Genomic DNA, 26,152 nt, shown 5'->3' on the forward strand with positions numbered 1-26,152 from the left:
AAAAACAAAATGAATAACACTGATAAAAATGAATGGTACGGCCAAGGCAATTTTGTAAGCACATAATCTAGTTCAGGGGTCAGCAAATGACTGCCTGTAGGCCAAATCTAATCATACCCGCTCATTTACTATTGTCTGGAGCTGTTTTCCCACCACAGAGATCATATGGCCCCTAAAGCTAGAAATATTTACTATCAGGTCCGTTACAGAAAAAGTTTGCTGATCCTTGATTCTCGTTCATCAATTCTCAGTGTGGTTTCTGGACCCCTGAGACCCCGTCAGGGGATCCGTGAGGTCAAAGTTATTTTCACAGTAACACTCATACATCATTGGCCGTTTGCACTGTGTTGACATTTGTGCTGGAAAGACAAGAACCATGGCGGGTAAAACTGCTAATGCCTCAGCACCCATGCAGGCAAGGGCACCAACAGGCTTTTTAAGTTCTTTAGCACCACACCTTCACAGGAAAAAGCGAACAAAAAGCCAGTTTCACTTAACTCAGGGTTTCTTAGCTTTGGCACTATTGACATTTTGAGCCAGATAATTCTTGGTGGCAGGGAGCTGTCCTGCCCGATGTATGATGTTTATCAACATCTCTTGGCTCCATCCCCTCCGGACTGACTGGACAACCAGCTCTTCCTCCCATTCCCCAGGGTTGACAACCCAAAGTGCCATCAGCCATGTTCTATTTTGTTTTTTGTTTTGTTTTACTTTTGATTTCTCAGTTTTAACTTAATACATGTGACAATATAGGGCACATCGGAATAGATAAAACTCAGATCAACAAAAACTCTCTGGGGTCGCCTGTGATGTTTAACAGAGTAAGGAGATTCAGAAACCAAAAAATTTTAGATCTGCTGCTCTCTCTTGTATTCACGGTGCATTTACGATGTGTATATCACAAAATCAAGGACCATATAACTGACGATAAGCAAGATGTAGAAACAAAAAGTAGAAAAATATGTGTGTGAGGGGGCTGGGGTCTTTGGACGGGAGGGACTGTGGGTATCCCCAGCAAGTACACAACTTTAGAGGCAGAAAAGGCATATGTGACCCTGAGCAAGTTAGTCTTCTATTTGTGCCTTAGTTTCCTCCTTATAAAATGAAAGTGATCACAGTACTCCTCTCAGAGTATTATTGGGAGGATTTCATGAATAAACACATAAAAAGTGTGCCAAATAGGCTTGGCACTTAGATTAAGTATACCCTGTGGGTCAGCTATTATTATTTTTATAATAAATAGTTTGTCAGAAGGGATGAAGTCAGGCATGCAATTAAGGCGTACAGGTGCTGCTGACCTTACCCCCAGTGGAATGACTGAAAACAGAAAAAATGAAGTCACTGGCTCCCCAGAGACAAAATATCATGGAGTTGAGAAAGAAATCAGAATCTTCAAACCCCCTTCCTACCCTAACACCACACTTTCTAATCCAAAATCACATCTGTTACCCCTGTAAGGTACATGGACATTCTCCAAGGTTTCAAACAAACGATGTGAGGTTGGCTTGGTTTCATATGTTAGTTCCAGAGCAGTTATAATTTTTCGTGTTCCTGCACTGTGATTAATTTTCCCTTCAGCTCAATTTGGCTGCCAGAAGACCATACAGAATTGTATTGGTTTCAGAAAATACCCACACAGTCCCTTTCACCTTTAGGAAGACACATGCTTTAAAGAAAGGGCTTGTTAGGGACACCTGGATGGCTCCGTCAGTTAAACATGTACCTTTGGCTCTGTTCATGATCCTAGGGTCCTGGGTCCTGGGACTCAGCTCTGAGTCAGGCTCCTTTCTCAGCAAGGAGTCTGCTTCTCCCTCTGCCTGCCGCCTCCCACGCCCTGGCTTGTGCTCCATCTTTTTCTCTTTCTGACAAATAAATAAAATATTTTAAAAAAAAGGGGGGCTTGCTAATTTTTATAGTAGGAAGAATCCTTAATAAAACCATAAGGACACTTCTTGGATAAGCAAATGAAATGTTTGTGCCATGGTTTTAAAAAGTGCTGAAAGAAGAATCTGATTCTGAAGGTGAAGAGAGAAGTTACTTGAAATTTGAAATGACATTCTCTGTAGTAAAGTGCCCCACGTGCCAAATTTCATATCTTCCTAACCTCCCTGTATCGAGCACGACAAGTGTTACTATAGTTATTTTCTGTAGCTACTGAGAATGTTGAGTTTAGATTCTAAAATTCAGTAAAATCCAAATGTCACCTTCTTTCTGAGATCTGACCGCCTTACACTATTTTTTTATTTTATTTTTTCAGTGTTCCAAGATTCATTGTTTATGCACCACACCCAGAGCCCTCCTCCACCAGGCTCACCTATCCCATCATCCCCCTCCCTTCCAAAACCTTCAATTTGTTTCTCAGAGTCCATAGTCTCTCATGGTTCATCTCCCCCTCTGATTTCCCCCTATTCACTTTTCCTTTCCTTCTCCTAATGTCCTCCATGTTATTCCTTATTCTGCGTGAATAAGTGAAACCATATGATAATTGACTCTCTCTGCTTGACTTACTTCACTCAGCATAATCTCCTCCATCCCATCCATGTTGATACAAAAGTTGGATATTCATCCTTTCCAATGGAGGTGTAATATTCCATTGTATATATGGACCATATCTTCTTACACTATTTAACATTGACTCCCCTCCCTGCGACTCCCCATCCTGCTTCATTTTTCTTTGACGCGTATTTCTTTTTCCAACACATGATATATTTTACATAAGTATTTTGTTTATTGTCTGCTTGCCTCATTGTGATGGCAGGGGTTTTTATCCTTTTCCTTCAGTAATGTTTTCCTAGCTCCTGAAACTGAGCCTGGCACATGGTAGGGGCCCCCAAATTCAGGTTTTGCCTTTAAATGGGGAATGGAAAATGTCCCTGTGATGCATTGCATACTGTGAATTCACATATGGAGACCTTGCGTGAATGAAAGCATCTATGTTTCGCAAAATAACCTATTAGACTCAAGAGCATTCAACTGTCACTCTGCAACTTGGCAATTGTATGAGCCAAGGTATCAAATAGGCTGTCAGGAACTTGTTCCAACAACCTCTACTTTTTAGTCATCTAACATTCTTATCCTTTAATGAATAAATGTCTCTTCATTAGATGTCCGGCTCATGAAATCTTCCCATACACCCAGACAGAGCACTGTGACTGACTGGCTCTTAAGAAATAATTATTAAGGGATTGATTGGCAGCTGTACTCCACATCCCCAAGAGATGTGTTCCAGTGCAGTTGTACAAGAAATCCTTGAAAACCTAATTAAGTATTAAAGACTAGGGAACTTAACTACTTAAATCTGTTCTGTAATAAATACTTCTTGTAAAGCACAAAATTCCTTTGCAACTATATATTTTATTTATAAAGTCATATTTTGGCATATAGGTTTTGCTTAAATGAGTGAAACAAGACTTATACACTGGGTGTAGGCTCTACAGACTCAATTCTGTGCCAGGCTGATGATTGATGTTGAGAAAGAGCCCCTTTAGGAGACCTGACTGGTATATGCAACCATTAGTGAATTATAAATGGAAGGGGGAATTGCAAGTCCCTCCAAGGCAGAGTCCACCTCTTCACCTTTGTCATCTAGAATCTAGCGCAGGCATATTTTAAGCATGCAATACCTACCTGGTGATTAAATTAAACATGAATACGCAAATAATCAAATGCAATCAAGTACTAATGAAATTCTTTAAAAAGTCTATAACGCAGTGAAAATTCAGACAGAAAAGGTCAGTAGGAATGGCTTCATGGAGGAGATAGGGTAGAAGTTATGTCTGGAAAGAAATTAAGGCTTAAGTGCTGGAAAAAAGGGTAGAAGGGAATATCAAGATAGAAAAGTAATTTAGACCTGTACACCCATCACTCAAAAGGATTTGGAACATCAATTTCCAGCAAATGTTTATTTATAATTATATATATTTTCTACTAGAGTAACATAATAAACAGTTTTTTAATACATTAAAAAAGGATTTTAAAGGAGGAATTAAAGATGAAATAAACCATATATTTAAAATTATCTTTATTAATTGTATATCATCATTTATATTGGGTACAAATATATGGTTCAACTATCCTTTGATAATTTTGAATTTCTTGGCTAACTTCCATTCATGTTGGATTAATCATGGTACCTCATGGTTCAGGAAGAGATAGATATAGGAGACCTATCAGCTAAGACATTTTGCCTGTTTTGTACTCATGCCTGCATTATTCATATTGTCTTTCATCTTCTGTTTCTCTAAAGGAACTGAGTTTACTCATTTGTGAGCATTAACTTGACTACAGGTAGATAATATGATCTGGTCACTTGACCAGGCACATAGAAGTCATAACATGTTGAAAGATGCTTAAAATGAACAAATGAGTGAAAATACCCTGGGGAGAGGAGGTAAATGTTGCACACCATGGCACCACCTGACAGAAGGATGGATCAAGGGTGCCACTGACCAGCCTCCCCCTTGCAGGCAATTACTGAATCACAGACCTGGACACTGCCCTGAGGAGGACACAAAGTTGGGAAGAGTGGATGCATGGAGTGAGATCTTCAGTGGTAGTCAAGAGGTTTTGACTTGACAAGATAGGCAAATGAGTCTACTGATGTATTTTTTAAAATTATTTTTATTAACATATAATGTATTATTTGCCCCAGGGGTACAGGTCTGTGAATCGTCAGGTATATGTATTTCACAGCACTCACCACAGCATATACCTTCCCCAATGTCCATAATCTAACCACCCTATCCCCTTACCCCCCAGAAACCCTCAGTTTGTTTTGTAAGATTGAGTCTCATGGCTTATCTCCCTCCCAATTCCATCTTGTTTCATTTTTTCCTTCCCTACCCCAACAATCCCCTACCCTGGCTCTCAAAATCCTCATATCAGAGAGATCATATGATAATTGCCTTTCTCTGATTGACTTGTTTTGCTCAGCATATTACCCTCTAGTTCCATCCATATCATTGCAAATAGCAAGATTTCATTTCTTTTGATGGCTGCATAGTATTTCATTGTGTATGCGTGCATGTGTGTGTGTGTGTGTATACACACCATATCTTCTTTATTCAGTTATCTGTTGATAGACATCTAGGTTCTTCCCATAGTTTGGCTATTGTGGATATTGCTGCTATAAACATTTGGGTGCACGTGCTCCTTTGGATCACTACATTTGTATCTTTAGGGTAAACACCCAGTAGTGTGATTGCTGGGTCATAGGGTACCTCTATTTTCAACCCTTTGAGGAAACTCCATGCTGTTTTCCAGAGTGGTTGCACCAGCTTTCATTCCCACCAACAGTGTAGAGGGTTCCCCTTTCTCCACATCCTTGCCAACATCTGTCATTTCCTGACTTGTCAATTTTAGCCATTCTGACTGGTGTGAGGTGGATTCTCATTGTGGTTTTGATTTGTATTTCCCCAATGCCGAGTGATGTGGAGCATTTTTTCATGTGTCTGTTGGCGACTGGATTTCTTCTTTGCAGAAATGTCTGTTCATGTCTTCTGCCCATTTCTTGATTGGATTATTTGTTCTTTGGGTATTGAGTTTGGCAAGTTCTTTATAGATTTTCAATACTGGCCCTTTATCTGATATGTCATTTGCGAATGTCTTCTCCCAGTCTGTCAGTTGTCTTCTGGTCTTTAGACTGTTTCCTTTGCTGTGCAAAAGCTTTTGATCTTGATGAAGTCCCCATAGTTCATTTTTGCCCTTGCTTCCCTTGCCTTTGGTGATGTTTTTAGGGAGAAGTTGCTGTGGCTGAGGTCGAAGAGGTTGCTGCCTGTGTTCTCCTCAAGGATTTTGATGGATTCCTGTCTCATATTGAGGTCTTTCATCCATTTTGACTCTGTTTTTGTGTGTGATGTTAAGAAATGGTCTAATTTCATTTTTCTGCATGAGGCTGTCCAATTTTCCCAACACCATTTGTTGAAGAGACTGTCCTTTTTCCATTGGACATTCTTTCCTGCTTTGTTAAATATTAGTTGACCATAGAGTTGAGGGTCTATTTCTGGGCTCTCTATTCTGTTCCATTGATCTATGTGTCTGTTTTTGTGCCAGTACCATACTGCTTTGATGATGACAGCTTTGTAATAGAGCTTGAAGTCTGGAATTATGATGCCACCAACTTTGGCTTTCTTTTTCAACTATCCTCTGGCTATTCAAGGGTCTTTTCTGGTTCCATATAAATTTTAGGATTATTTGTTCCATTTCTTTGAAAAAAATGGATGGTATTTTGGGAGGGATTGCATTAAATGTGTAGATTGCTTTTAGACATTTTCACTATATTTGTTCTTCCAATCCATGAGCATGGAACATTTTTCCATTTCTTTGTGTCTTCCGCAATTTCTTTCATGAGTACTTTATAGTTTTCTGAGTACAGATTCTTTGCCTATTTGATTAGGTTTATTCATAGGTATCTTATGGTTTTTGGTGCAATTGTAAATGGGATCGACTTCTTAATTTCGCTTTGTTCTCCCTTGCTCTTGGTGTATAGACATGCAACTGATTTCTGTGCATTGATTTTATATCCAGACACTTTACTGAATTCCTGTATGAGTTAATAGCAGTTTTGGAGTGGAGTCTTTTGGGTTTTCCACATAAAGTATCATATCATCTGCAAAAGGTGAGAGTTTGATTTCTTCTTTGCTGATTCATATGCCTTTAATTTCCTTTTGTTGTCTGTTTGCCAAGGCTAGGACTTTTTTAGTACTATGTTGAATAACAGTGGTGATAGTGGACATTGCTGCTGTGTTCCTGACCTTAGTGGAAAATTTTGCAGTTTTCCCCCATTGAGAATGATATTCACTGTGGGTTTTTCATAGATGGCTTTGATAATATTGGGTATGTATCCTCTGTCCCTACACTTTGAAGAGTTTTGATCAAGAAAGGATGCTGTACGTTGCCAAATGTTTTTTCAGCATCTATTGAGAGTATCATATGGTTCTTGTTCTTTCTTTTATTAATGTATTGTATCACATTGATTTGTGGATATTGAACCAACCTTGCAGCCCAGGAATAAATCCCACTTTGTTGTGGTGAATAATCCTGTTAATGTACTGTTGGATCCTATTGGCTAGTATTTTGGTGAGAATTTTTGCATCTGTGTTCATTGAGGATATTGGTTTGTAATTCTCCTTTTTGATGGGGTCTTTGTCTGGTTTGGGATTAAGGTAATGCTGGCCTCATAAAATGAATTTGGAAGTTTTCCTTCCATTTCTTTTTTTTTTTTTTTTAACAGTTTCAGGAGAATAGGTATAAATTCTTTTTTAAATGTTTGGTAGAATTTCCCTGGAAACCCATCTGGCCCTGGGCTCTTATTTGTTGGGAGATTTTTGATGACTGCTTCAATCTTCTTACTGGGAATGGGTCTGTTCAGGTTTTCTATTTCTTCTTCTTAGTTCAGTTTTGGTAGTTTATATGGCTCTAGGAATGCATCCATTTCTTCCAGATTGTCAAATTTGCTGGCACATAGTTGTTCATGATATGTTATTATAATTGTTTGTATTTCTTTGGTGCTTGTTGTGAGCTCTCCTCTTTCATTCATGATTTTATTAATTTGGGTCCTTTCTTTTTTCTTATTGATGAGTCTGGCCAGGGGTTTATCAATCTTATTAATTCTTTCAAGGAACTAGCTCCTAGTTTCGTTGATTTGTTCTACTATTCTGTTGGTTCATTGATTTCTGCTCTGATCTTTATTATTTCTCTTCTCTTGCTGGGTTTAGACTTTTTTTTGCTGGTCTTTCTCCAGCTCCTTTAGGTGTAGGACTAACTTGTGTACTTGAGACCTTTCTTGTTTCTTGAGAAAAACTTGTATCACTATATACTTTTCTCTCAGAGCCACCTTTTCTGTACCCCACACATTTTGAACAGTTGTGTTTTCATTTTCATTTGTTTCCATGAATTTTTAAATTTTTCTTTAATTTCCTGATTGACCCATTCATTCTTTAGTAGAAAACTCTTTAGCTTCCATGTATTTGAGTTCTTGCCAACTTTCTTATGGTTGAGTTCTAGCTTCAGAGCATTGTGGTCTGAAAATATGCAGGGAATGATCCCAATCTTTTGGTACTGGTTGAGACTTGATTTGTGACCCAGGATGTGATCTATTCTGGAGAATGTTCTATGTGCACTAGAGAAGAATGTGTATTCTGTTGCTTTGGGATGGAATGTTCTGAATATATCTGTGATGTCCATCTGGTCAAGTGTGTCATCTAAAGCCTTTATTTTCTTGTTGATCTTTTGCTTAGATGATCTGTCCATTTCAGTGAGGGGTTGTTAAAGTCCCCTACTATTATTGTATTATTGTTGATGTGTTTCTTTGATTTTGTTATTAATTGGTTTATATAGTTGGCTGGTCCCATTTTAGGGGCATAGATATTTAAAATTGTAGATCTTCTTGTTGGTCAGACCCTTTAAGTATGATATGGTTTCCTTCCTTATCTCTTATTATAGTCTTGGTTTAAAATCTAATTTATCTGATATAAGGATTGCCCCCCCCCCTGCAGCCTTCTTTTGATGTCCATTAATGGTAATCTTGTAGACAGCATATCAATGGATCTTGTTTTTTTATCCATTCTGATACCCTGTGTCTTTTTATTGGGGCATTTAACCCATTTACATTCAGGGTAACTATTGAAAGATATGAATTTAGTGCCATTATAATGCCTGTAAGATGACTGTTACTGTGTATTGTCTCTGTTCCTTTCTGTTCTATTACTTTTAGGGTCTCTCTTTGCTTAGAGGACCCCTTTTAATATTTCCTGTAGGGCTAGTTTGGTGTTTGCAAATTCTTTTAATTTTTGTTTGTCCTGGAAGCTTTTTATCTCTCCTGCTATTTTCAGTAACAACCCAGCTGGATATAGTATTTTTGGCTGCATATTTGTCTCATTTATTTCTCTGAATGTATTATGCTAGTCCTTTCCGGCCTGTCAGGTCTTGGTAGTTAAGTCTGTTGCCAATCTAGTATTTCTACTGGCATATGTTTCAGAACACTTGTCCTGAGCTGCTTTCAGGATTTTCTCTTTGTCACTAAGACTTCTAAGTTTTACTACTAGATGACAGGGTGTGGACCTATTTTTATTGATTTTGAGGGGGGTTTCCTCTGTGCCTCCTGGGTTTTGTTGCTTGTTCCCTTTGCCATATTAGGGAAATTCTCTACTATAATTCAGTCCAATATGCCTTCTGCCCTTATCTCTCTTTTGTCTTTTTCTGGGATCCCAATTATTCTAATAGTGTTTTGTCTTATAGTATCACTTATCTCTTGAATTCTGCCCTTGTGGTCCAGTAGTTGTTTGTCTCTCTCTTGCTCAGCTTCTTTATTCTCTGTCATTTGGTCTTCTATATCACTAATTCTCTCTTCTGCCTCAGTCATCCTAGCAGTAGAAGCCTCCATTTTTTTATTGTACCTCATTAATAGCTTTTTAAATTTCAACTTGGTTAGATTTTAGTTCTTTTATTTCTCCAGAAAGGGATTCCCTAATATCTTCCATGTATATATGTATATATAACTGGTGAATAGAACAGAGCCACCCACTTGTTTTGGGGTGTATTCTGGTCTCTTAGAAGAAACCACCTCCCAAAATTTTAAAGAAAGTAAACATATATATGCAAAAATAATGGTAAACATAATGAATAGATGGAATATGACTGTGAAGATGAAAATTTAAAAAGATTATAAAAAGGAATTGATAAAATAATTTGGTTGGAAAAGAAAAAAAAGAGGAGAATGTGATCAGGCTGAAGACTAGAACAAAGCCATGTGCTAGATTTAGTGTGTATTTTAATCTATTAGAAGAAATTGTACCCCTAAATTTTAAAGAAAGAAATGTATATGTGCACAAAAAAGTAAGGTTAAATACAATGAAAGGATAAAATATGACTATAACAATGAAAATTTAAAAAGATTTTTTAAAGGTATTGATAAGATAAAATAGTTAAAAAATGTTAGAAGAAAAAAGAGGAAAAGTTAAAAATGTAGATTAAGAAAAAAATAAAATTAAAAAAATTTAATTGCAAGACTAAAGGATCATGGGGAAAAAAAAGCCATGAATTCTATGCATTGTTTTCCCCTAGCTCTGGAGTTCAGCTGTTCTCCTTGATTAGTGAGCTTGGTCTTGGCTGGATGTTCTTGCTGATCTTCTGGGGAAGGGGTCTGTTGCAGTGAGTATCAACTATCTTTGCCTGAGGCCGAACTGCACTGCCCTTGCTGGGAGCCAGGCAAAGTAATCTACTCAGGTTTGCTCTCGGGAGCTTTTGTTCCCTAATCACTTTTCATAGAGCTCTGGAGGACAGGAATGTAGATGGCGGCCTCCCATTCTCCAGTCCAGAGGAGCCAAGAGCTCGGGGCCCCACTTCTCAGTGTGCCTTCAGAGAAAAGCTGTCAAACTTTCCCATCTCACTGATCTCCAGCCACATTTCAAGCTCATCCATCTTGTGACTGAGCATTTCTGTCTCTGGCACATGGCCCCTTTTGGAGTCTCCAAACCCAGCAGATTCCTGCTGCGCCTTCCTGTACCACTCCTCCTGGAGGAGGAAGGAGGTGTCTCTCTGGATCTGCCACTTGTGGGGTCCCTGCTCAAAAAGCAGCAGCCCAAATGTGCCTCAGATCGTGGTTCAAGGTTACCCTGAGCTGAGAGCTCACTCCTCCGCTCTGTCTCTATAACCGGCTTCCCCACTCCAATACCTGGCAGCTCTGTCACACTCATACACCCCTGGTCTTTCTGTGACCCCACGGGACCTGAGACCACACTGTCCCCATGAGGGCTCCATCCCTGCTTAGCCTCTGGAGTGATGTCCAGAGGAGCAGACTTCAAAAAGTTCTGATATTGTGCTCTACTGCTTCACCACTTGCTGGGAGCCAGCCCCTCTGCCACCATGGTCTATCTTCCCGTTGGTTCGGATTCACTTCTCTGCATGTCCTACCTTTCAGAAAGTGGTTGATTTTCTGTTCCTAGAATTGCTGCTCTTCTTCTCTTCAATCCCCTGTTGAGTTTGTAGGTGTTCAGAATGGTTTGATAAATATCTAGCTGAACTACTGGGATCTAATGATATTTCAGTCTCCTAATCCTCTGCCATCTTGCTTCCTCTCCCCTTTTGATGTATTTTTAAGAAAGGAATAATGTTTGTTACTCATCATCAGGAAAAAGGTTAAAATCTCAAAGAAGCCAATTCAGAGGCATTGTGAATGAGACATTATTTAGCTTTAGCTAGCTCTCTCAGCTCCCCGTAGAATCATTATCTGCTGGTCAGGGAACTGTGTTTTTCTTTTAAAATACAGATTTTTTTTCATTGTTCTTTAGTTCCCCTCCAGCCTTAACTGATGTATAATTGACTAGTACAATTGCAAGATATTTAATAAGTACAATGTGATGATTTGATATACATATTCATTATGAGATGATTCTCCCATATAGAGTCAATTGATGCATCCATCACCACACATATTTACCTTTTTTGGGGGGGGGGGTAAATGAGAACATTTAAGTTCTACTCTCTTAGCATATTTTAATTATATAATACAGTGTTATCAACTATAGTCACCATGTTATACATGACCTTATTCAACTTATAGCTAAAAGTAAGCTTGCACCCTTTGAACAACCTCTCCCTATTTCTCCCACCTACCCAAGTCCCCTCAGGGTTCTCTCAGTTAAACTTCAACATTTTTTTTGTTTGTTTCTGCATATAGATGATACCACATGGTATTTGTCCTTTTCTATGTGGCTTATTTTACTTAGCATAATGCTCTCTAGGTTCATCTATGTTGTTGTGAATGGCAGGATTTCCTTCTTTTTTAATGACATGATTATGGATAAATAGTATTCCATTGTGTATATATACTACATTTTCCTTTGTCCGTTGATCCTTTTATGGACACATTGGTGGTTTCCATGTCCTGGCTATTATGAACAAATAATGCTACTATGAACATGGGAGTGCAGAAATCTCTTTGGGATAATGATTTTGTTTCCTTTGGATAAATACCTAGAAGTGGGATTGCTGGCCATAAGGTAGTTATATTTTTTCATTTATTGAGGAACCTCCATACTGTTTTCCATTGTAACTGTACCAGTTTATGTTCCCACCAACAGTGCACACTGTTTTTTATTGTTTTTGGCAGGAGAGAGCCAGGAGCTGCCTGCCTTTCCTGGTGAGTCAGTTGGCCAACATGGAACATTCGTTTCATCATATTCTCCTGCTGGAGATTAAGAGTATCACTGATGCTTTCTCCTCCATCCTGGGCCCTCAGAGCAGAGATATCTTCCGCATGAGCAACAGCTTCACCACGATTGCCAGGCTCCTTACCCAACAACTGGAAACTGCCAAGGCCAAAAGCAGCAGGTGAGCAAGAGCTCCTGTGTACATCAGGGACATGTCATAAACCTATGGAGGTATAGCACAGACAGTAGGCAAACCTCCCAAAGAAAACCAAACCCACTATCTCAATGCAGAATAGCTTCTGAGTAAATTATAGCATTTGCCAGAATTTTTTCTAAATTTGTGAAAACCAGAGTGAAACAAACAAAAATTTCTAAAAAGTGCACAAAATGTGACAAAGGAATAAGAATATAGTACAAATAATGCTTATATCACTCATTTAGTCAAGAAGTACTTAGCAATTGCTTGCTTTTACCAGGAATTCTGCTAGAAGCTAGACACATAGAGAGAGATAAAACATATTCCTTATACCCATAGATCTCACTGTCTAGTAGAGGAAATAAATATTTAAGTGGTAACTAGAGAATAGTGGGAAGGTCATGCTTAATCAAGACATGGTCATGGAGTATGGGGACACAAGGATGGGGATATCTACTTCAGCATGGAATGAAGAGAAATAGAAAACTTAGGTCAAGGAAGGCTTCCCAGAAGAGATAATATTTTGAACCAAGTCCTAAAAGATGACCAGATTGCACCAGGCTGTCTTTTGGGCGGCATGTGAAAGAGAACAACACTTTCTAGAAACAGAAGTCATTTTGTATGGGTAGGGTATGTGTTAGGAGGGTAACATTAGGTAATGCAAATGAAGTGGTAGGCAGAGACTGCAGGATGGTGGGCTTGACACCTTCCTAAGGAGTTTGAATTTTACTCTGTAGGCTAAGAAGTATTGTGGGGTTTTATACATGGCAGGATATTATCAGAATCCATGCTTCAGGAATCCACTGATTCCAATGAAGAGAATGTCTCAGGGAGAGGTGGACTGAAGTCAAGTCCAGTGAGGGAAGGACAGAAGAGTGTCCATGGGAAATTATTGAAAATTGTGATGAATGAACCGCCAGTGATATGGGTGTAAAGAAAACAGAATTCCTGGGGTTGAAGAGAGAGAGTAGATACAATGCATCAAACTGGCCAAAGTTTGTGGGAAAATTTTTGGAAAAAAATAAAGATCATGTAAGATTAAAGGAGGTGTTATATTTTATTTTGCTATATTTTGAATAGGGAAGCACTTGGAAAGTTTTATAATCCTTAGAAGTTAAAAAACAGTTTCCAACATGTAATCTTATTTGATCCTCATGACTGCTCCACAAGGTAAGAAAAGCAGATATCATTCCTATTTTACAAAAGAAAAAATACTTCTAATTTTGAGGTGAGAGGTGTTAAATGTCTTCCCAAGGTTAAACAGTGACAAGGTGATAGAGGACAGACTCAGACCTTATCTTCACACCATGGACTGGAGGGTATTCGGTTCTAGAACAGGGCCAGGGCTCATTGGAGACCAATGTCAAATTTTGTGAGTTTTGGGGATATCAAATGATGCATACCATTTCCAGTGTGAATTAAGGAGTCCAAAAACATAAGAAGTGAGTAGTTAATCATCAGGGTCACTTTACGCCCACTTTGGCACAGTCTTGTGGTTCCAAGGGACCTAAGACACCATCCCTTCCCTCAAAGGATTCACAGTCAGGTATGCGACAGGATTTTGGTAGAAGTGCATACAACGGGCTGTGGAGCATGAGAGATGTACTGACTAATAGCCAGGAAATTATAGAATGTTTTAGAGAGAAGGTGAAATTTAACTTCATTCCATATTTATTGAGCAGCTTCACGGGCCAGGCATTTCTCTAGGTACTAGATGAAGTTGCACAGGATGAATGAGAGTTTTTCAGAAAAGGGTAGAAAGGATACTTTAAATACAGGGAACAGCATGGGCAAAGTTAGAGGTTTAAGAGTGTGTGACCCAAACTAAGGAAAAGCCATTGATTCACTGTGGTTGGAGCAAGTACATCAGGGCAGGGTGGGAGAGTAAGCTGAAATGTCAGGTGAAACAGATTATCAGAAGCTTTTAGATGCTGTGTCAAGAAGTGAGGCGTTCTTCCCTTCAGCAATGGAGGCTTGGAAAGGTTTTAATCCAGAGAATGATTACAGCTCCTAACAGAGTAATTAGCAGATAGGCACTTGATAAATATCTATTCCCTGTAGGACCAGGGAAATGAGGAAGCGACTAAAGCTGTGGAGCACTGAATGGATTTGGCTGGAGCAGCAAGATGGCTAGAGAGTGACCAGGATGGGATCACTGGAACCTTAATAAACAGGCTCTTTCAGCTCTGAGGGGAGCCTGAACTAAAGTGGTAGTGGAGGACCTAAGAAGGCAGGGAGTATCATTATAATGAGGAGAACAGAATTATGAGGAACTGATTACTAACAAGAGGTAGGGCAACGAGAAGGGGAAGATTATGGATAAAGCCCAGAGATACATAGTTTGAGGGACTGCATACTCATGGAAGATGATGCTAACAACCATGAAAAGAGGAGCAGGAGGGAAGCCCAAATGGAAGGATCTCTTAGTCCACTCTACACAGAGAGTATTATCTGACCAATAGGGTCATCAAAGTCAGCAATAGCTATTCATCCAAAAAGACTGCTTTCTTCTAAGTGCCCTTTTGCCCTCACAGACATAGTTTTGATCTGTTGTTGGCTGGTTCAATACATAAATGCCTACAAACCAGGGTTTCTAATCTTGGTACTATTGAAATTTAGGCTCATTAATCCTTGGTTATGGGGTTGTCCTGTGCCTTATATAATATCTGCCAGTATCCCTGGACTCTACCCAGTAGATGCTGGTAGGAGTCCTCCCCCTCAGCTGTGGCAACCAAAAATGTATCCAGACATTGCTAAGTGTCCCCTGAGAGACAAAAATTGCTTACACTTGAGAACTGCTCTTATATATATATATTCTATTCAAAAATAGTATTTTTACAGATCCATGACTGGCCTAGCAACAGCCTAAACACAGCGGTATCCAAGAAATCCAAGGCCAGCATCATGAAGGGGTGATTTGTCATTTGTATGCAAGCACAAAGTCACTGTTGGCCAATTTTCATGATGATGTGGTTTTAGAAATTTGATTTAGATCCTGGAGACATTTTGAATTCTGTGCATAGCCAGTCTGCTTATTTCTTCGTCCAGTGATGAGCGATGTGTATATCAGATGTGAAAGCTTAGGCATACGTTCTGGCCAGTGTTCTATATGATCTCTATTGCCTCTGCAAATTCAAAGTTGCAAGAAGCTAGTTGGCATCTGCAAGAGTATATATGTGAAAAATATTGACATAAAGGAAAAACACGTTACACAAGGGTGTTACCTTGGGCATTCTAACAAGAAAATTCATCCTTAATAAATAGGCCCAACCCAGTTAGCAATAAAAAATTCCCCCATGAAAAGAAGATTTTAAGATACACACACACGCATATATATAGCAGATTTTAATCTGCTAATGTAATATATACATTAGATTTTACTATTAAAATATGAATCTGTAGGTATGAGAATGCATTTAAGTTTCTCCTCCTTTTATTATTTTTCTGGGGGAAAAACACACAGAGAGAAATTAAATGCAAAGAAATAAAAATGTCACCACTCATCCCATGTACCACCACCACCACCATCCCCACTGCCTCTACTTTTCTCGATTCAAAATACTCACTTTGCCAGTGTTCAACACTCACTATCAATCTCCTTCTAATTGATTGTAATTATTCAGTGGGAACCTCAAAACGCTGGTGTGGACAGCCAGCCTTTGATATTAGCTGCTCATCCTCTATGGGATGGTTGCTAAGGCTTCTCTCCCAACATCTTTTTCCTGAATAGATTTCACTGTGACCACTTAGCTTTAGTAATTTTAATCTGTGTCCCCAAAGAAGAAGTGTCTACACTTTTGTCTCAAGCACCCAGCAAAGTGTGATCCTTACAATTGAAGGGGATATGAATAAGTGAGGAGAGTTTGAAAGAAAATAAAAGATGATAATATTCAAAACAGATGTCATCTAATTTACAAATCTGACACATAGCCCAGCAGGCCAGATTTTAGACTTCAGGCCAAAAATACAAGATTATCAGAAGAAAAACAATTAGCATCCTAGGGAGAATGAAAAACTGAAGCAGACAGGAGCCTTCTTTGTGCCAAGTCATTCTGAATTAATTGGGTGAGTTTTATTAGATGCACTAGGTAACACACTTGCACTTTTCTTATTTGCATGTTTTCGAGAGAACATTTATATATACACAATAAACCAACAGGAGAGCCAAGCAAAGCATTTAGATTTTGAAACTAATTCTGGGGAAGCGAAAAGAGGTAACAGCAATTACGGATTAAACCTGGTGATTCACAGACCTGTACCCCTGGGGATAAAAATATATGTTTATAAAAAATAAAAAAAAAAAGGAAAGTGACAAGATAAGAGAAAGGATCTAAACCTTTCAGAATCTTGGGAGCCCTGGGTAGCCTTCTGGGCAGCCACTAACCATTGAACCTTATGCCAGCCAGGACCCAGGGGATGCGTAGAAGGAGAGTGTGAGCTCCTGGTAACTGTGTGCCGGCCGAGCATTCAGGTGGTCATTGGACTAGAAGACACCTTTGCCCAGTGCATGTGGTTCCAGGGAGACTGCTCTAATCAGGCACCAACAGATTGGGGGACAGTTTGTCACAAGTTGTCTTAGTAGGTGGTTAGGCTCAGACACCAGTCGGGGATGGAAACTTGGAGGGATGGAAATTATTAAAAGAAACCGGGGTTGGCAGGGGGTCAATAGGCAAATTGAGCAAAGACAGGATGAAAGGATGGCAGTGGGAAAAGACCTAGGGAAAGCAGAGGACAAGGAGGAAGGGCACCTGCACACAGCCCCAAATCCCTGGCCTGGGTGGGGTGTGTGTGGGGGAGGGAGGGGATTTACAGTTTGCTCCAATCCAGTTTTCAAACCCTAGCCAAAGCCTTCAAGTTGTGGGGGGAAAAGAGCTGCTTATAAGAAAAGTTTTAATGTGAAGCATGTGGCTAAAGCTTTCCCAGACCTCTGGCTTGGTTCAGTGGGTGGTATGTTGTTTTGTTGTTTGGGTGGTAATGATGGCAGTAGTAGTGAGATTTTTTTTTTTTTTTAAGATTTTATTTATTATTGGACAGAGAGAGAGATCACAAGGAGGCAGGCAGAGAGAGAGGAGGAAGCAGGCTCCCCGCTGAGCAAAGAGCCTGATGCGGGGCTCAATCCCAGCACCCTGGGATCATGACCTGAGCCGAAGGCAGAGGCTTTAACCCACTGAGCCACCCAGGCACCCCAGTAGTGGTGAGATTTTGCGTTGATTCTTTGTTTTTAAGAATCAAGTCCAGGGGTTGGGGGAAGGGGGAATGAAAGGTAAATTATGGCCAAAGCAAAAGTATAAATCTAATTTTGATATAAATAGAAAGAGATGACACAATGGAGAGAAGGCAAAAAAAACAAAAACAAACAAACAAAAAAAACCCACAACAGTGTGTCAGGGAGAATGAAGAGAAAACAGAATAAGGAGATGATGTCCTTAAGGAATGACTCTAGGAAATCTATCCTTCTTGGCGTGTCCCCAGAGTTTTGGTTTATCCTAAATTTCATGCAATAAACATCAAAGAAATGGATTACAGGGAAAAACCAGGGATTTGAGTCGGCGCGTGGCCTGAATGTGTAACCAAGCAACATGGCCTGCAAAGACTCTTTTCAAAATGTGAGACCTTTTGCTACCTGTGTTCCAGAGTTCCCATCTTGATACCCTGGGGATCACGTCAGAGCCTAGGTGTACTACACAGTCCCTGAAGGCATTGCTCAAGAGGTTTTGAGTGGTGGCTTTTTACTGGGTCCACAACAGAAATCGCAGAGAGCGGGGACCAGGTTCTTTCCAACTTTGCAAAAGAGGATGTTATCCTTAGATCTGACCATGCCTTTAACTAGCTCCTACCACATGACAGATTTTGTGCTAAGGGCTTTCAACTACGTTATACTGTTTAATCCTCACAACCGCAAAGTGGCATGTATTAGAATGACAGAGGCTTCCCGTTCAAGTGTAATGGAGTGAATCTTGTGGGCAGGCGAAAATACAGGAGCGAACTCTATCCAATCCTTACTCCCCTCTAGGTCCTTGGTAGCTCTTGCAGGGGCAATAGTGCAAATGCCCAGACATCAGCTCATAGAATTTCCTGCCATAGTCCAGTAGATCTCAAGTGTCAGCGTGGATGAGATTTATAGTGCTCACAGTACTTCATGGATAATTCAGAAAAATGTTAAAGGATTGTCAAGGGTGACTTTGCCTACTCCTCCCTAAAGTGATACTTCCCTAACCTTTATCATTATCTTCCAGAATGCCCACTTCCTCCCTCCTTTCCCTTTGAAGGTTTCCCTTCTCTAAGACTCCATTTTGGTACCACTTCCCCAGTAGGTGTTCCCCACCCATCCCTGCCCACTCTGACCTTCCCTCCTCTGAGCCACTACAGTTCATACCGCCATTCCACACCCCTGCACCCAAGGTCGCGCCCTGAAGTGTTAGCTATCTTTCTGTGGGCCCCTCCAGTCCCCCCCCCCATATTTGAGAGAGCTAATATTCACAGCCTGTGCTCTATAGAAGGAAAACAGAGTCTTAAAAATGCTTATAAGAGTTCCTACCTTTTTTAGGCAAGACATGTTTTTACAAAGAGAAATTGATTCTTTGAGAGCAACAGTTATATGAGGAAGTTCAGGATCATAATTAAAAACATCTGATATTCTGGTCAGCATTGCCCCCTGCTTAGGAAAAGCTGAATGTAATTTCACCCCCACCAAGGTAACCAGAGTTTTAATTAAAAAACAGTATATCTTTTCAATCTAGAGAGTTCTACACTGGCCACTGTCTAAAAAGTGAATTTTAACAGCTATTTGTGGCAGTAGCTGTGGCTGTTTTGCTCCATGCACAGGGAAGGAAGGGCTTTGGGGTTTTTCGCCCCTCTTCTCACCGAGGAGATTAAGTCTGACATGTGGTACCATTTATGTTCCATGTGTTGTTCATTTACTCCACCATTTGTCCTTCCTTAAAGCAGCATTTATGGTGATGTGAAGGTCCGTAAAGGTATTTCAGGAATTCGTTTATCAGCAAGAGATGGAGGTGGGAGACATCATTATCAGCTTTGGAGACAATGAAGCAGGCCCAAGGAGGGTGAGGCCCCAGAGGGGCTGTCTCTGAAAGTGTGGACAAAGAGAGGTGGAAATGGGAGGCGGGGCAGCCCTGCTAAAGAGTGGGAGCCTGGGCAATTGCAGCTTAGGCAGGGGATCCTGGCCTGTAACACAGAAGTGTTTAAAAACACAAGATACACCAAAAAGGGAAAGAGCTTTTCATCAAGCTCCTACGGCTTGGCTTCCTATTTCAAACAAGACAGGAAACACCAAAGCTTTAGCCTGGAGAAAAGGAAAAAGTGCACTTGTGGAAGAAAAAGTGGGAAGGACTTGACCCTCTATAGCCTTTTATAGGAGAGGTAACCCTCTCCAGCTCCTTTTTGGGATCAACCAAAATTACACTCTCAGTTTGCTATTCACATCCCATTTCCTGAGTTTTGAACACCTTTTCAGTTTTGGTTATAGGGGATGCCAAAATTCATTTTTCATATCCCTGTGAAGGGTTTGTTCAATGATTATATGTCAACTCTGTTCTGGTGTCTACTCCCATAGAATGTTACTCAGAGATGTGAGGGTACAATGACTTCTGTTGGGGACTGCATTATCACCAATGCCGTTATATGTATTATTTACCCCTGGGGTAGATTCAGATGCAGCCTGAACCAAACAGCTCCATAGAGGCAGTGGGAGAGCGATGTCACATGGGTGTGCTCTGGAGAAAGATACTTCCGGCTGGGTTTACTTGTCGACCTTCAGTAAGTTCCTGAACTCCTCTGTGCCTAAACTGCTCCATCTGTAAACGGAGACAGTAATAGGACTTGCCTCACTGGATTATGTAAGAAGTCATACGTGCAGCGAACTTGAATGGTGAACGTCTCATTCATAGAAAGCCCTCACTAAGTATTAACTGTTAGCGTTAATACTCTGTTCCAAGTGGGCATTATCGTAGGTGATTTCCTTAGCATGTCCGTTATGTCAGAGCTACTGAAACCGTAGCTCATTAACCAACACCAGTCTGCAAACTATTCCTTACTAACCTGTGACAAGGTTACTACAGAGATTGAAAATAAGAGTTTAGAACTTTTACAGCAATATGACATTGGTGCAACCTCCAATGCGTGATCAGCAGGCTTATACTCTGTATGTCTTTGTTTTCTTCCTTTTATTTCTCTGATGATTTATTTTTATTGTATTTCACAAAAATATTGGTCTGTGACATCTGAAAATTAAATTATCAAACAGCTTGGTCTGTGTCACAGGTAGTTTGAGAATCACTGCTTTAGATCTTCAATGCAGCTGAACCCAGGCAAAGCTTAGAACTCTCTTCAGTTACTGGTATTTTGCTCTCCCAACCTTCCTTTGGGACCTAAAGAAAGAGCTTTAATAAATGAGAGAGAGTGAACACAACACTTCAGCCATGGCGGAGATCAACTATTGTGGGAAAAATAGTTCTTAATGGTATTCAGTTTTACCACGAGGCAAAAGGTGGATTTTGTATTAGGGTGAAGGCTGTTGCCTAGACTTGGCTATAGGCAAATGCTGAATTCTAGATAGACAGTGTTTGAATCACAGCATTTTGTGTAGTGTTCTGTCCCCCGCTCAGTCAGTAGTGTGTTTTGACTGACTGTATCGCCCCATTTCTAGGTAGCTATCCATTTCAACCAATTAAAAATGGGATAAGAGATCATATTTGTGGTAGAACCTCTGAGAGGGTGTATCAAAAAGGACTACTTAGTCATTTTCCTGTTCTTCCAGGAAGAAAGCTGGCAAGCTTGTCAAAAGCTGGCAAATGACAGTGTCTCCACTTTTTTCCTCTGCAGGCCCCATGATTCCGTTTTCATGGTAGATGCCCTCACTTCAACCCCATTATCCACTTACATCCCCAAGACAGTAATGTTACCCTAGAAAAAGAGGAGCATGTCGTTTTACAGTTCTTACTCCTGATTCAAAGTGTTGTAGTGACATTACCTCTTCACATCTTTATGTTCCTTTATAGTTGAAAAGTGCTCTTGTACCTTGTATCACATCCAGATGACAATGTGTTAGGACCCAGCAGCCTTCTGTTAAGGCTGGTCTGCCCACTCTAGTCCTGGGAATCCCGACTAAAGACTTAGGGCACATCTGAACCTCCCACAATGGCCAAACTGACAAGGTACATTTACCTTAGAATCGATAAAGACCTTTAGCGGCTTGAGGAAGACAAAGCTATGAGATGGGAACCACATGCAGTACTCCAAGTAACGCATGGGTTAAGTTTCACCTCGCTGCAGAATTAGTGAAACCCTTCTCAGCATTTTCAAGGGGAATGCCTGGATCCTGGTCTCATTCAGATTCTGTTCTTTCATTGTCTGGGCCATTTGCTTCTCAAACTTTAATGTGCCAGTGAGGTACCCAGGGATTGTGTTAAAATGCACATTCTGATTCAGTGGGTCTGGAGTGTCTCTTGAATTTCTGCCTCTCCACAACTTGCAAGGTGATACTGACACTGCTGGCCCTGTGAGCTCACTTTGAGGGCAGGGGCTTTGCGCTTTTTGCTCATCCTTTTTCCATATTCCATTCTCTCTCCTGTGGGCTGAATGAAAAGTAAGCAATTGGCTGAGCATCTGTGTTAGAACAGTCACTTCCTCATAGCAGGGCTTTCAATTTTTCTTCTAACTGCAAGGAATCCTCTGTCTACAATTGCTCAGAATTTATGCTTACTATACAGAGTTGTTGTTGTTGTTGTTGTTTTTAACCAAATATTTCTGCATCCCAGTAGCAAGGTTCACTATCTTTTTGTCCATACTCTTTAAGATGCTGTGGGAGTAAGAGCATTGTATGGTCCCCCCAGCTGTGAGCAAGAGAAGCTCATCTTCCAGGTTTGGTATCACCTACACAAGCCACCTTCTTTTGGTGTCACATGTCCACACAGCCTAGCAGCCACCCAGGGTTTTGCCACTTGACTTTTTCATGCCCATTCTGTGTGTGCTACACTGTCAAATCCATCATATAATGCTTTCAACAATCTGTGGTACTCTATCATTAACCCCATTTTTATAGGACAAAAATGAGACTTAGATTTATAAAGGGATTGACCACATCACAAATAAACAGGAAATTGGAGTCATAAACCTTCCGGTAAGACTATGTTCAGTTCATTTCCCCACAACCATCTCTTTTTGAGAACCCTTTAAAAATATCTTGTGTGAATGAAATAAACCATAGAGTTGTTTCATTTGAGGCAAAGTTGTACTAGTGGAGTGACTGGACCCCATATAACCGGGCATCTCCTGGTCTCTGGTCTTACCCATGAAGCAGGTCAGAAGCAGACTAGAGTACCAAGACCCAGACTTGTCATTGTCCTTTCCCGTAGTATTGGAGTGTGGCTGTTCCAGCACTGTTTACTTCTTACAGTCCCGGAACAGAAGAGCGCTGTGGAGCTGGGGGATCCTCTGTCATTCTTATGATGACTGATGAGCCAAGAAATTGCTAAAGAGGAAGGAACACAGCATCCTAAGAATTTAGGACTCCATTGTGGATTTGATCCCTCATGCTCTTCTACTTCTCTTCTAACAAACTGAACTTTGCAGGAGTACATATTCTGGACATGGGATCATAAGCCAAGATCATCAAACTTTAACAAATATTATTTTTCTTTGACCTAAGGAGCCAGGAGGAGAGGCTGCCAGTCTCTCCACCCCTGCAGGCTTCATAGTATCATCTTTAGTAAGCTTAGTGAGAGCAGTGAGCTAGCTGCCCAAGGGCTAATTTGTTTCCAAAGGGAGTCATGCTCACACCAGAGGGAGGTAATTTGGCCTCCCCCTGAGTATCCCTAGAGGTACTTTTAAAAACTTTACTTTGGCAAAAAGACTAGAAACTGTTCAGACTGGAAATCATCTGAGCCTCTTAAATGTGGCATGTTGAGTTAAAGCCAAGTTAATATTTAGGGGATTATAGAACTCTGACAAAGATTTCTGTAAAATTACCTCTGGAGTTAAAAGTGACAAATGGAAGAGAAATAACAACCCCTTGCATGAGCCCAACCCACTGGCCCCTACCTCCACCCCCAACAAGTAAACACACTCAGGACCCATGGCTCCATCCACGCTTTTGCATTTGTAAAGCATTTCCATGCTCTCCAAGGAAAAAAGAGTTTACCTCAAAAAAAGATTTTGGTCCTGAACAAATTCTCTCCTATCTTTTTAGACCAAATTTAAAATCTAGGAAAAGAGAAGGAGCATGAATGTTTACTATAAACTTAAACTTCTGTCTACTGTTTCCTGACCTTCCAACCTATTGGAACCAAAATGTGTCCTAACTCCCCGCCAGCAAAATTCTATAACAAGACCCAGGTGGTTCGATGACCAGTGACAAAAAGTTCTCTTTGGTCCATCTTGTGGCTCTTTCTGCCTTGGTGACTCTTCATGACCACCCCTGGCCCCTGACTTCTAAGTTAATGAAGATTTAAATCATGAAAACAAGGAAGATTGTGTATAAAAGGAAGTCTTTGTGGCGAGAATTCTACTTCTCAGTAATGCTCATTAACCTCATATATAGCGATCACTTCTCTGGCCCAGATATTTTATTGTCATTTCTTCACTCTTCCTATTTGACCTTTTGTAAATCCCTCATTTTACTCCTACTTTTGCTCTCTGCTTCTCTACATTTGATATTTTCCAAATGATACCACCCCACCCTCTACCCCTTATAAGCCAGAAGAAGTAGCCAGTGCCTCATGGCCATCTAGTAGAACTCAGAAGGTTTGGGGGACCCAGAGGGTATGCTGGCTTAGTAAACCAAGGTGATCTGTATTCATTTAATCAACAAACACTTCAGGTACCTATGTGAGTCAAGCAGTGTGCCAGATCCAAGGAAACAAAGATGATCAGTACAGGTCCCTGCCCACCCAGCAGCAGGGATTTACCCCAGACAGATTTAACAAATAGAAGTACAGGACACCCAATTGAACTTCAGATAAAGAACAAATAATTTTTTGGTATAATCATTTTAGTCTAGTATTATACACTTTTAGTATATCCCACTAGGGGTATACTCACACCAAAAAAATTAGGTTGTTGATCTGAAATTCAAATTTTATTGGGTATCCTGTATTTTACAGGCAACCCTACCCTAAAAATACCTACCTGACTTGCCCCTCTTGTGGTGAGTAAATGTATAGGAATAACCCATAACTTCTCTCATGCCCAAGTCCCCTCCGAGGGATGTTACAAGGCAACCTAAGAATGAAAGAAGGCATGCCCCCAACTACAAGAGGTCTGACTGCTGGCTTCATAGCCAACACCTGGTAACTAGAGACAGGGGCAGAGAAAGGGAGCTGACTGTCCTCTCCTAAAGTCTGTTGCCATGGTGCTCTCCAGGGGACATTAATTCCCTCCAGGATATGGAATATTGGTCTGCCTGTGTCCAGACCACTGATGTGTTCTCTACATATTAACATAAGACAGACAAGGCTGATGAAGTTTCCAAAGGAATAATAACAATAAAAATAATAATATCAGTTAATAATAACTGTCATACTAATAAAATCTAATGTCTTTTGAGCAGTGTGTTATTTGTTAGGAACACTACTTCATTCTGTTATTTCATCTTTGCAACAACATTATGAGTTAAGTACAGTTGTTTTCCCTATTATATAGATAGGGAAATTGATATAAAAAAGTACCAAAATCAAATGAAGATCTCTCTAAGTAAAATATATATATATATTATATTAATATTTATATAATATTTATATTAATATATATACAATATATATTTATTTTTTAAAGCCAGAAACTGATCCAATAAAATTATCCAGGAACATTTAATATAATCACATGAAATTCAAAGTGTTTTGGAAGAAAATACTGTTAACTGTTGTTACAACCCAGAGCTTTATGTAGAAAGAAAAAAATTGTGAGTTTGTAAGAAATTCTTCCTCTAGTAAGTCATATGTTTTTAGATTTTAAAATTTGCATAATGCTCAATGTCTAATGTATGCATATTGAGTGTACTTTATACCTTAAAAAATCATTAAGTTTTAATAATCTCAGCTATGGAAATTTCTGAAATAAAGTTCAAAAACTTTAAGTGAGTAATATTCTATTACAAATATATACACATCACTTCTCTATCACTCATCTATGGATGGATACTTGGGCTGCTTCTATAATATAGTTATTATAAATAATGCTGTAATAAACATAGAGGGGCATGTATCTTTGAATCCATGTTTTCTTACCTTTGGGTTAATACTCAGTAGTAGAATTACTAGATCATATGGTATTTCTGTTTTTAACTTTTTGATAAATTTCCAAACTGTTTTCCATAGTGGCTGTACCAGTTTGCTTTCCTACAACAGTACAAAAGAATTCCTCTTCCTCTACATTTTTACCAGCACTTGTTTTGGGGTATTGAATTTAACCATACTGATAGGTGTTAAGTGATAGCTCATTGTGGTTTTGATTTGCATTTCCGATAATGAGAGATGTTGAGCATCTTTTCATGTGTCTGTTGGCCATCTGGATGTCTTTGGAGAAATGTCTGTTCATGTCTTCTGCTCATTTTTTAATTGGATTATTTGTTTAGTGTTGAGTTGTTTAAGTTCTTTATATATTTTGGATACTAACCCTTTACTGGATATGTCATTTGCAAATATCTTCTCCCATTCAACAGGTTGCCTTTTAGTTTTATTGATTGTTTCCTTGACTGTACAGAAGCTTTTTATTTTGATGTAGTCCCAATAGTTTATGTTTGTTTTTGTTTCCCTTGCCTCAGGGGACCCATCTAGAAAAATGTTGCTATGTC

The 26,152-nt window shown here is 39.8% G+C and overlaps 1 protein-coding gene across 6 annotated transcripts in view; it reads left to right on the top strand.

The window, feature by feature from the left end:
* Positions 1–26,152, top strand: part of VEPH1 (ventricular zone expressed PH domain containing 1) — a 250,115-nt gene that overhangs the window by 106,796 nt on the left and 117,167 nt on the right. For 5 of the 6 annotated variants that reach the window (XM_059391671.1, XM_059391670.1, XM_059391666.1 and 2 more), the window contains exon 7: positions 12,110–12,330. In XM_059391671.1, coding sequence (XP_059247654.1) covers positions 12,110–12,330 — 221 coding nt within the window. The remainder of the gene's footprint in view (positions 1–12,109; positions 12,331–26,152) is intronic. The other variant, XM_059391669.1, reaches the window with a different exon arrangement.

Source organism: Mustela nigripes, chromosome 2 (genome assembly GCF_022355385.1).
Source record: "Mustela nigripes isolate SB6536 chromosome 2, MUSNIG.SB6536, whole genome shotgun sequence".
Lineage (NCBI taxonomy): Eukaryota > Metazoa > Chordata > Mammalia > Carnivora > Mustelidae > Mustela > Mustela nigripes.